At 41.3% G+C, this 11,967-nt stretch overlaps 1 protein-coding gene across 1 annotated transcript; it reads right to left on the bottom strand.

The window, feature by feature from the left end:
* Positions 1 to 819: 819 nt before the first annotated feature.
* On the bottom strand, positions 820 to 6,075 carry LOC125528220 (disease resistance RPP13-like protein 4). Its single transcript, XM_048692720.1, has 3 exons — positions 5,023 to 6,075; positions 2,037 to 4,155; positions 820 to 1,762 (listed from the first exon to the last, which is right to left on the bottom strand). Exons 1-3 carry the CDS (start codon positions 6,073 to 6,075, stop codon positions 1,662 to 1,664), a joined length of 3,273 nt encoding a protein of 1,090 aa, XP_048548677.1. The 3' UTR covers positions 820 to 1,661.
* Positions 6,076 to 11,967: the final 5,892 nt, after the last annotated feature.

Here is an 11,967-nt window from a genome sequence, read left to right as displayed (position 1 = left end):
TAAAATGAACTAATGAGCTATTATAACGGAGGGAGTATATGGTATAGTGTCTTACATAATAATTAGATATGTAAAAAAGCATACCTATTCAACTCCCGTTTGCATAATACTACACTGTGTTGTTTAACCAAGGAGGTAAGAACCGATCTCTAACGATCCCTGTCAAAAGTTAATTAGGATTTATGAAATTAGAAATTAGGAGTAGGAGCCGAAAATAATTATAAAGGACTCGTTTGAGGCAGGCTACCTGTTTTGAAAGTGTGAAGCACTTGAAGGTGTGAAGCACCTGGAGTCGGTCGCCGGTCGATCTGACGAGGCGAGATTGATCCGACGAGGCGACGAGTCTAGAACTTAGGAGAGGAAGGCAACAACTGCAGAGGCATGAATTGCTTGCGGCTTGCCGATCTATACGATTATACGATGAGGGCTGAAGGCATGAGGCGATACGATTGAAGGCTAGGCATGAGGGGCGAAGCCGCGAAGGAGACGATCCCGTTTCCTGTAACGACGCCGCCGCACCTGCTATTACGGTTTTGCGATTGATCTAGTCCACGATCTCTTTTTTTCCTTTGTGACCGATGACCCCGTTTCTTTCTCGACCGAGGCATCAAGCTGCCTTTATTTAAGGAACATTCATTGAGCAGATGAGCAGCAGCGTCCAGCCAGGGGCGGCGTCAGGGGTCTTTTTGGGTATTCGGTTGAATACCCAAGATTTTGACAAACCATTGAAATTTTATATAAAACAAGCGATTTTTTTTTGCAAAACAGTGATGACTTGGGCAAAATGAATACCCTCCTCCAAAATGAATACCCACCCTCTAGAACCTGACGCCGCCACTGCGTCCAGCACCTAGCGGCCCAGGGCCTGTTATGACAGTTTTTTTAAAATACTAGGCCTATATACAAATTTTGGGGCCCCAAAAAATTAGGGGCCCTGTGCGGGCTGCACACTTTCTACAACTATAGGCCCGGCCCTGTTAATGAGCACAAGTTTCTCCAAACGGCGCATGGCTTGTACTTGCTCCTCCCACTCCCACTCCTCCCATTCCACCATCTTGAGCAACTTCAATACATTTAACCTTGGAAATGAAGCTGCTGTCGCCTGCAAGAATCCAGTCCCCCATATTTGATGCATGGAGCACGAGAGACCAGTAAAAAATGCAAATTGGGGAGCTGGCACAACCCATTGGGAAGTTGCGTGCAACAAGCCAGATCATCAAAAAATATAGTCTTCAAGTTGTTGAGGGGCACCATTGATGTGGACATCATCCAGCTCGGGAGTTGCCGGCCAAAATACCCATTGATTTCAAGTTTTTCCACACCAGGTGGAGGGCAAAGCTTATCGAGAACCTTCTCAATTCGTTGTTGCTCTTCCTCTGAGATGTCTCCCAGTTTACTGCTGCAGTGCAGGAGTAGAATGATAAGATGCGTCTTCTTGTCGAGCCTAGCATTAGCAGCAAACGAGGCAGCAGATACACTCTCCAATTCAATTAATCCAAGACCTATAAGTTGGGAAAGAGGCCCCAACTCGTCCAAACTGCACCAATCACCATCCATGTGGGCTCGAAACATATATAGTCTCCTCATATTTGTCAGACCACTAAACCCTCTAGGTACCGTACATGCTTCGGGAAGTGAAAGTAACCTCAGCTGGCCAAGCTTCACAATGCTGTCAGGAAGTTGCAGACGTAACTGAAGGTACTTCTCATTTTGTACAGAGAGTCAAATCCTTGTGCATCCACCATAGAAGATGATAAGGTTTCTGGATGGAAAGAAAAACACAAAACTAGTTAAATGATACTATCTAGATATATTAAACTCAAGAAAACCTAGAAGAACAAGTAAGAAGACAAACACTAGGCAACATGCAATAGGAGGGTACAGAATATATCCGAGCAGCATGCAGTATAAACTAGGAATTTATGCAATAGGAGGGTACAAAAAGCATAAATAAAATCAAAAGAATTTATAAACTGGCAAAAAGAGTGCTCAAACAATTTAAGACAAAGCTTCTACATATGTTTGATTTTCCGTACCTTCAAATATGGTAGAGCTGCTAATATTTGAATCCAACTTGCAGTTGTCTCCTCTCGTGTACAAAACATACCATTTTCTTGAGTTGTCTCCATCACGTGCATATGCCTTGACATGCTCCGCTTGGCTGAACTTGTCCCACTCAGTGCCAGATTGTCCCGCGGCTATCGAAGAGAGCAACCATAGCCTGCAGAATAGCTGGAAATGCCTTGGCTTTATGTCTCGCATGTATTCTGGGAGTTTTAACATGGTGTAATCCTCCAGGATCAGCCTCTCGAGTGAAGCAATCTGCTCCAGCACCTTCAACTTTGGGCAGTTCACGATGGTAAGCATCTGCAGATTGGGGAAATTGGTGATCCTCTCCAGGTCAGGGCATCCATTCACTGTAAGCTCAACAACAGAAGGAAAGCTCTCAATGTAGCTGAGGTACTTGACATGTTGTAGACATAATATTTTCAATGAGCTTGCATTGGATGCAAGGCCTGGAGGAACATGCCTCAGTCTGCATTTTTTGAGCACAAGCTTCTTCAAACGGCGCATGGCTTTTACTTTCTCCTCCCACTCCCACTCCTCCCATTCCACCATTCCATACAAGATCATTTCATTTAACCTTGGAAATGAAGCTGTTGCCGCATGCAAGAATCCAGTCCCCACATGTTTGATGCATGGAGCACGAGAGACCTGTAGAACCTCCAGACCGGGGAGCTGGCACAACCCATTGGGAAGTTGTGCGCAACAAGCCAGATCATGAAACAATATAGTCTTCAAGTTGTTGAGGGGCACCACTGATGTGGACATCATCCAGCTCGGGAGTTGCCGGCCAAAATACCCCTTGATTTGAAGAACTTCTACACCAGGTGGAGGGTAGAGCTTATCGTAAACCTTCTCAATTCGTTGTTGCTCTTCCTCAGAGACACCATCCTTCTCTTTGACCAACACATCATCTCCCAATCTACTGGTGCAGTGCAGGAGTAGCCTGATAAGATGCATCTTCTCGCTGAGCCTAGCATTAGCAGCAAACGAGGTAGCAGATACATTCTCTAATTCAGTTAATCCAAGAAGTCTGAGTTGGGAAACAGGACCCAACTCATCCAAACTGCACCAATCACCATCCATGTGGGCTCGAAACATACGTAGTCTCCTCATATTTGTCAGACCACTAAACCCTCTAGGTACCATACATGCTTCGGGAAGTGAAAGGAACCTCAACTGGCCAAGCTTCACAATGCTATCAGGAAGATTCACCAATCTTGTACATCCACGAAGGTCAAGGAATTGCAACAGTTTCATCTTGCCAATGTTTCCTGGAAGTACAGATATATCCGCATTTACTAGTGTTAGATACCTCAGGTGCTTGAGTTGATGCAACAATTCCAGCAATACAGCCATATCTGAAGATTCCATATGCAGAGTCCGCAAACTAGAAAAAGTAGCCAATAAATCACCAGGCTTCATCTTAATCTGGATAGTTGAGATCAATGTTCTCATTGATTTCTGCACCTGTAGAGATTTTGAATCAAGTTCACCTGATTGTGATTGGTTAGCTTCTATGGACAACCGAAGAAAGTTTTGTGAACTAAGTTTAGAAAGAATATCATTGTCTCCATCTTGAGCCACGAGTGCTTCATCTTTAGTCATATACTGAGCAAATGAGCGAACAACATCATGCATGCTGCAAACCCATATATGAGCATACGCTTTATCTGGCTCTATAAGGTTCCTAGATATCAACTCCTTGTAGTAATTTGTTCCCAATTCTTCTAAATCATTAGAATTTCCATGAATAAATCCTTCACTAATCCACATTGCAACAACTTCATCCATAGTAAAAATTCTACTTTTAGGAAGAAGAGAGTAGTACAGAAAGCACTGCTTCAGGTAGGAAGGCATATATACATAGCTTAAGTATACCGTGTGGTTGAGCTCATCGGGCATTTTAGTTGTTGACCATTTAGAATCATCCAAAACCTGCTGCCAGTCATGCCGTAGCCCCCCTCTTTCACGCAAGAGTCCTCCCATTACTTTAATGGCAACTGGTAAGAAACCACATTTTTGTATAATTTTCAGTCCGATATCCTTTAGCATATTGATGTGGTCTTCATCTATCTCACTTGAGTGTACCTGCGAACATGCAATACAAGGGACAGCTACAGTTAATTAATTATGAACCAAGCTCCTTTAAGGCACTCAAATTTACCTTCTAAGAGACAAGAATACTAATTGATTTATCTGTCCATTTATTATGCTAGGTTTGACAATGTAAATATTCAAATCACAGAATGTACATGTCAAAAAATGTCATAAATGCATTTACCTATCTTGCTCCTACATACAAATATTTGCGATATGAATTCCACAAATAAAATACATATTTTATACCAATATTAGAAAAAGGCGCGCCAGGCTCTAAGCGATAGCAAAATGCCTAGCGCTTAATGTGCACTTAAGCATGTGGTTTGGTCATAAAAGAGTAAAGCGGTGGCCAGACACATAATCAACGCCCATTTAAAACTTTACTTCATACCTAGGCAACAACAATATATTCCAAGAAATATATTTTTGCAGTACTCTCGTCATTGTGATAGAAACTTGCACTCAGATTTAGTAAAATCATATAATATTTATTATCTTCCTTATTTTTGCAGTACTCTCGTCATTGTGATAGAAACTCGTCACACGAAGTTATCCATCTCCCCGTCACCTAAAATTCATAATTGACAAAATTTTGTAGTGATATATTTCCTTGTCTAGCACAATGCTTTTTTGGCACTAGCAAAGTAACATCAGATTAAGGTGGTAGAGAAACTAGCCATGTGAAGTTATTGACAGCCACTTAAGGTAGTAGTACATATAAGCCATTTATACCACACCTGATTAATTTGGAAGCATCCTAACATTTCTCTAAAAGAACTACTTTATACTATTAATAAGTAAATGTAGAGAGATTATTTGCTTGATAAAGATATTGATGTTTAATTGCATACAGACCTGCGTCTTGAACAATAACCAAGCATCGTCGGGTGCTAATGTGTCGACGTGGTGGTATGGCCATATAGCTGACACCCCTCGGGCTACACCTTCATCTCTAGTAGTGATGAGAACACGGCTGCCTGGAGCAGCAGCATTGACTAACGGCGCTTTGAGCACATCCTCCCATGCTCTATAGTTCCAAACATCATCCATTATCAAGAAGGTCTTGTGGCCAATCAAGGCTTCCTTGAGGGTTCGTTGAAGCGTGGCCTTTGCATTTCCAACTGGCCGAGCGTCTCCTCTGACTTCAATGATGGCTCCTCTCAGCAGCTCAACCTCACTAAAGTTCTGGTTGACACTCAACCATATCTTTTTGCTGAAGTCACCTTGGATGGCCTCGTCATTAAAGACCTTCTGGGCGAGGGTGGTCTTGCCAATCCCACCAACACCTACGATAGCGACCACCATAATGTTGTTGCTGACCTCATTTCCAGAGCGTGTGATTTGGGCCACCAGTGCGCTTGTGTCTTCTTCGATCTTGTCCCCAACCACACTGGACAGGTTGAGCTCCCCAGATGTCTCCCGGCTAGGATTGCCATGACGAGAGATGTGGACATTGCTGCTATGACAATCCTCATAGGACCCAAGATTGATGAAGTTGAAAGCAGCACTGCGCTGCTTTATGTTATCAAGCCTCTGGTTGAGCGCCTTGATGCGGGTGCCGATCTCACGAGCATGGAAGGGATTCCGCATGCAAAAGAGTAAGGGATTGCAACACCCAGCTTCTGCAGAGGATGGCCAACGCTTCTCCATGGCCTTGAGCTGGCAGAGGTCGAGGATGTCAGCAGCTTCGTACATGGCGCGCTTGAGCTGCCCCACCCAGACCTGGACAGTCTCGTCGCTGATATTCCTCCTATCAGCATCAGCGAGGAAGTTCTTGAGGTCTTGAAGCTTGTCTCCCAACTTGTCGATCTCGCCGGAGACGCCCAGCATCGTTCCGAGCTCATCTTGTACCACCTGCTTGAGGTAGTCCCCGATGTAGGATGCAAAAGCATCCAACACCATCGCCATTATTGTTCAACTTGCTGGCCTTCCGTTGTGATTACAATTAGAGGAAATTAAAGTGAGTTTAAAGTAGCAGCCAGAGGCAAGGAAATAAAACTTGAACATTAACTAACTACATCAAGCACAACACTACGTCACCAACCTTTGAGAATGATGGGATGCACTGCACGGCACAGCAGTCGGCGGCGACAAATACCAGCAGACGGTGGCGGCGGGGGCGATGGCGGTGCTGGCGAAGACCTGGAGCCTGAAGGGATTGGGATTTGGGAAGTAATGCCACACAGGGTACTCGTTGTCAGCCGGAGGTGGGTAAAGCATCAGGTGGAGAAGCAAGCAAAGCAGCTTCTTTTCCTTTTCCATGGAGGAGTAGATTATTTGACAAAGCAAAGCAGCTTCTTTTCTGATCTCTCTCGTGTGATTTTTTTTATTTCTTTTGAGAGAGGTAATAGGTTTCTACTGCGGCGGCCCATGAAATTGAGCCCCATGCGCCTTACTGGAAGCGGCCCATCAAATTGAGTGAAACTACAAGCGTCCCTGAAGCAAGGAACATTTTTATTTCTTTGTTTTGAAAATGAAATTCTACTCGCATATTGTAATTGAATTATAGTTGATTAATAAAGCTCCCCTATTTCGATGCAACAATAAATTCACAAACCATGAAATAAATTAATTAAACCTCTTTATTTTCAGAAAAGTATAACTTTTATTTAGGGCTAAATTCTCCCAAGCATCAGTTTTCTATGTTGCAGTGACTACACCATCTACCGGCTTGTCACCTCGTGGAGCGGCTGCCCGGGTTCTTCTCTGTCGCCCCACCACCGGGAGCGGCAGATCCTCATCTAGAGTGTTGCCTCCATACACAACAGCCACATGAGGCAGAGTAGCTGGGTATTCTCCGGCAGCGAAGGCAGAAGGCGGCGCATCATGGTGATTCTTATTTGACACATTAAGCATCAAATAGTTGTCGTTCGGCGCAGACGAGGGAGAGCCAATGATGTAAACGGGCTGACCCATTTTAGGTGGCGAACCTACTACAGCTTCCGATTTTGGGAACCGTCCTAACCTTTTGAAATTGTTTAGAATGTTCTTGATTTTTTTCATTTTTCTAAGGTTTATTTCAGGTTTTCTATTTTTCCCTTTCTTTTTATATTCTAAAAGCAAAAAATGCACTTAAAAAAATCTTCGGAACTGCAAAAAGTGTTCAATATTTTTGAAAATGTTTACAGTTATAAAAAATTATTGTGTTGTCAAACAATGTTCACAGCTATATAAAAGTGTTCATACTTAAACAAAAAAATTGTAAAAATGTTTGGACTTTCCTTTTGTTCTCAAAAGAAAAACTCTACTCGCATATTGTAATTGGATTATAGTTGATTAATAGATATCCATAATTTTGATGCAAAAATAAATTCCCATGCCATTTTAAGCGACAGATTCTATTTTCATAAAAGTATATCTGGTTTGGGGATCCGTCCTGATTGGTAGGAAACTTTCTAGAAGGTTTTGACCTTTTTTCATTTTTTTGGGTTGTTTTATTTCGGTTTTACTTTTATTTTTCTCTTTCTTTTTATAACCTTATAAAACACAAAATATATTATAGTTTTTCAAAAAAAGAATTGTAAATTTGGAAATATAATCGTGTTGTCAAAAAATGTTTGCAAATTTGGAAAAAATGTATTTAAAAAAATGTTTGCACTTGGCCCAGTTTTACCTCCAGAAGGTGCTTTTGGATACTAGTCAATCACTATGAATGTATCTATGCTATGCGAAATACAGCACACATCCATCATCTGAACTAGTTCTAAAAGAAAATCCATCATTTGAACTATTGCCACGAAAGAAGACTCTTCTTCACCAACAAAAGAACATGTGGGCCTCTATGATGTAGCCATCGAGATTAAATCAAATTAGCCATGCTGATCGGGACCTCCTATTTGACGCATTTTGTATCAAACAGAGCCGCGACACACAAGCGCAGGCGCAACTGGGCTGGCCCATTAGAGGTGCCGCGAGAAGGCCATTGTATACCAGCTTCGGCCCTGTAGGGCTAAAATCCACAAAAAGGTAAAGCACTCGCTTGGATTCTGTCACAAGATCTAATCTTCTGTTGCGAGCGTTGTTAGCCACGGGAGTTAATAACAGATACTGGCTATACATCAGCACGAGACTATAAGAACTAAGGGCAGCGGCAAATCTGAAACTTTCAAAAATTCAAACACAAACTTTTTTTCAAAAACGAATATTTTGGAAAATGCAGACACTTTTTCAAATATGATTGTTTTTAAAAAAATCTCAACATTTTTTTAAAAAAATACTTTTTAAATCTGGGAATAAGGTTTAAAATTCTGAACAGCACTTGAAAACGTGAACATTTTTTTAAACAGAAACTTTTTTTTGAAACTCACAAACCAAATTTGAAAATGCAAATATATAAATTTGTGAACAAATTTTGAAAACATGAAAAGTTTTTAATTCGTGAATAAATTTTAACAGGAACCCATTTTTTCAAGAACATTATTTGAATTCCTGAACAAATTTAAATATCGTGAAAATTGTTTTGCAAACGTGAACAAATTTTATAGCTCACAAACCATTTTGAACTTGTGAACAGTTTGGGAAACACAAGCATTTTTGGAAATTTGCGAACAATTTTTGAAAACTATGAATTTTCATGAAACTCAGACGCTTTCCAAATTTTGGGAACAGTTCATGTTTACAAAAAATATTTGTTTTCAAAACTATGAATGTTTCATGAAACTCAGACACTTTCCAAATTTTGTGAACAAATTGTGATTATTTATTATATGAATATATTTTAAAAAGGGATCATTTTTTGAATGTATTATTTTTTTTGAAAACGTGACCAACTTTTTGAACCATGCACATTTTTTATAACGGATTTTTTTTTGAAACTCACTGAATAGAACTGAAAAACGAGTACTTTTTTAATTTGTGAACAATTTTCTAAAACGGGGACATTTTGGGAACATTAACATTTTTTGCAAACATGATCATTTTTTGAAACTCCCGAATAAATTAGAATACATGATTGATTTTTGGAAACACACTCATATTTTGAAATTAGTGAACAATTTTTGAAAAACACAAACATTTAAAAGATAGTAGGAAAAAGGAAAAAAAAGAAATAAGAAATAAAAAAGCGAAAAAGGAGAAAAAGAAAAAAACAGAAAAGAAATAGAAAAAGAAAAAAACAGAAAAGAAATAGAAATAGAAAGTTCCTGAAACCGGAAAAAACCCGGCTGGATGGTTCCCAAAATCGGGATCGGCCAGCCCGGATCGCGTCGCTCGCTCGTGAAGCCTGTGCGAAGCCTCTACAACTTGACCCATCGTGCATCGTATAGGATTTTCCATCTTATATCTGAACAACATACACATCTTTTTTCTTTTTTTGAGCTTACGTACACATCTTTCTGATACTATAAAAAAACATTTCCAATATCGACCAGGTAGGCACCGTGTGGGACGTACACAAATTTATCGGTGATATACGCAGGCCCAAGCCCGGTGGTGCCCATACCCGGAAGGAGTCCTGGTTGGGACCTCAGGTCTCAGATGTTAGGTTTGGCTGCGAGGTCTGTTTGGTATTACGCCCAGACCATCAGCGCCCCTTCATCAGTTAGATAGGAGTAGCGACAGAGGTTGCGAAGATGGTGGCTTTGGTCTTACTGTTGTACGACTTTGTAAGGTCTTGTGTTATAATCAATAAAGTGGCCGTATGCATCGTCCAGATGCAGAGGCCGGGGGTATTCCTCCTTTTCGAAAAAATACGCAGGCCCAAGCATGTACTCCCTCCGTTCCGAATTACTTGTCTTGAATTTGTCTAGATACGGATGTATCTAGACTTATTTTAATGCTAGATACCTACGTATCTAGACAAATCTAAGACAAGTAATTCGGAACGAAGGGAGTAGTTAAAAGTCTTCATCCCGTGAGACATCCCAACTCAATGATCGATCACAACAAATATATGCTTCCTCTATCCCATAATAGAAGAATGGTTTTGACACTATACTAATGTGAAAAACGTTTTTATATTTTGGAACAGAGGGAGTATATGGCAGCTTAATTTTTGTGAAGGCTTAGTTTCTACGTGATATTTTTTTGTCCTACCTTACTTACTGCAACAAATATATATATTTTGGCTACCTTACTTGGTTTCTACAACTTAATTCCTATCAGAGAACTTTCATGGTCGATCTCCATCAACAAGGACCTCCCACTATGGGTATGCATCTCCTTCGTCTCCAAATCCAGAACTATGTGACCTCGCATATGTTGTACCTCTAGCAGCTCCACATCACCGTTCCTCTTCCCGGATCTTTGGAACTCAACTAGTACATTAGGGTGAGTGCTGTTAGAATTTACGTTTATCTCTACTTGTAATCTCAACTGACATATCTTCTATCTCCCTCTCTCGTAGCTGTCCAGGAGATTCTCTCGTAACGACCTGATCACATGTGATCGGTCTCCTCTTGCTTGTAAGCCAAGGCATGGCTGTTTATGGTTCCCAAAATCGGGATCGGCCAGCCCGGATCGCGTCGCTCGCTCGTGAAGCCTGTGCGAAGCCTCTACAACTTGACCCATCGTGCATCGTATAGGATTTTCCATCTTATATCTGAACAACATACACATCTTTTTTCTTTTTTTGAGCTTACGTACACATCTTTCTGATACTATAAAAAAACATTTCCAATATCGACCAGGTAGGCACCGTGTGGGACGTACACAAATTTATCGGTGATATACGCAGGCCCAAGCCCGGTGGTGCCCATACCCGGAAGGAGTCCTGGTTGGGACCTCAGGTCTCAGATGTTAGGTTTGGCTGCGAGGTCTGTTTGGTATTACGCCCAGACCATCAGCGCCCCTTCATCAGTTAGATAGGAGTAGCGACAGAGGTTGCGAAGATGGTGGCTTTGGTCTTACTGTTGTACGACTTTGTAAGGTCTTGTGTTATAATAAGTGGCCGTATGCATCGTCCAGATGCAGAGGCCGGGGGTATTCCTCCTTTTCGAAAAAATACGCAGGCCCAAGCATGTACTCCCTCCGTTCCGAATTACTTGTCTTGAATTTGTCTAGATACGGATGTATCTAGACTTATTTTAATGCTAGATACCTACGTATCTAGACAAATCTAAGACAAGTAATTCGGAACGAAGGGAGTAGTTAAAAGTCTTCATCCCGTGAGACATCCCAACTCAATGATCGATCACAACAAATATATGCTTCCTCTATCCCATAATATAAGAATGTTTTTGACACTATACTAATGTGAAAAACGTTTTTATATTTTGGAACAGAGGGAGTATATGGCAGCTTAATTTTTGTGAAGGCTTAGTTTCTACGTGATATTTTTTTGTCCTACCTTACTTACTGCAACAAATATATATATTTTGGCTACCTTACTTGGTTTCTACAACTTAATTCCTATCAGAGAACTTTCATGGTCGATCTCCATCAACAAGGACCTCCCACTATGGGTATGCATCTCCTTCGTCTCCAAATCCAGAACTATGTGACCTCGCATATGTTGTACCTCTAGCAGCTCCACATCACCGTTCCTCTTCCCGGATCTTTGGAACTCAACTAGTACATTAGGGTGAGTGCTGTTAGAATTTACGTTTATCTCTACTTGTAATCTCAACTGACATATCTTCTATCTCCCTCTCTCGTAGCTGTCCAGGAGATTCTCTCGTAACGACCTGATCGCATGTGATCGGTCTCCTCTTGCTTGTAAGCCAAGGCATGGCTGTTTTGCCGCACATTAATATAAACCATACGCGGCTTCTCATCGAGGAGTAGGAACGCTTCCCAAACTAACATGGTCATCAGAGCCACCTCTTCCCTAAACATCTAGCCCACACAAAACCACAAACCACA

The sequence above is a fragment of the Triticum urartu genome, unplaced genomic scaffold (assembly GCF_003073215.2).
Source record: "Triticum urartu cultivar G1812 unplaced genomic scaffold, Tu2.1 TuUngrouped_contig_4721, whole genome shotgun sequence".
Taxonomy (NCBI): domain Eukaryota; kingdom Viridiplantae; phylum Streptophyta; class Magnoliopsida; order Poales; family Poaceae; genus Triticum; species Triticum urartu.
Note: the sequence above shows the minus strand (reverse complement) of the source record. Positions and strands in the feature narration are given on the sequence as shown.

Coding starts and splice junctions, on each gene's coding strand:
- LOC125528220 (XM_048692720.1), bottom strand. CDS start 6,075: ATGGCGATGGTGTTGGATGCTTTTGCATCCTACATCGGGGACTACCTC. Junction 4,156..5,022: donor GGTTATTGTTCAAGACGCAG/GTCTGTATGCAA, acceptor GCATGTTCGCAG/GTACACTCAAGTGAGATAGA. Junction 1,763..2,036: donor CAGCTCTACCATATTTGAAG/GTACGGAAAATC, acceptor CTTTCCATCCAG/AAACCTTATCATCTTCTATG.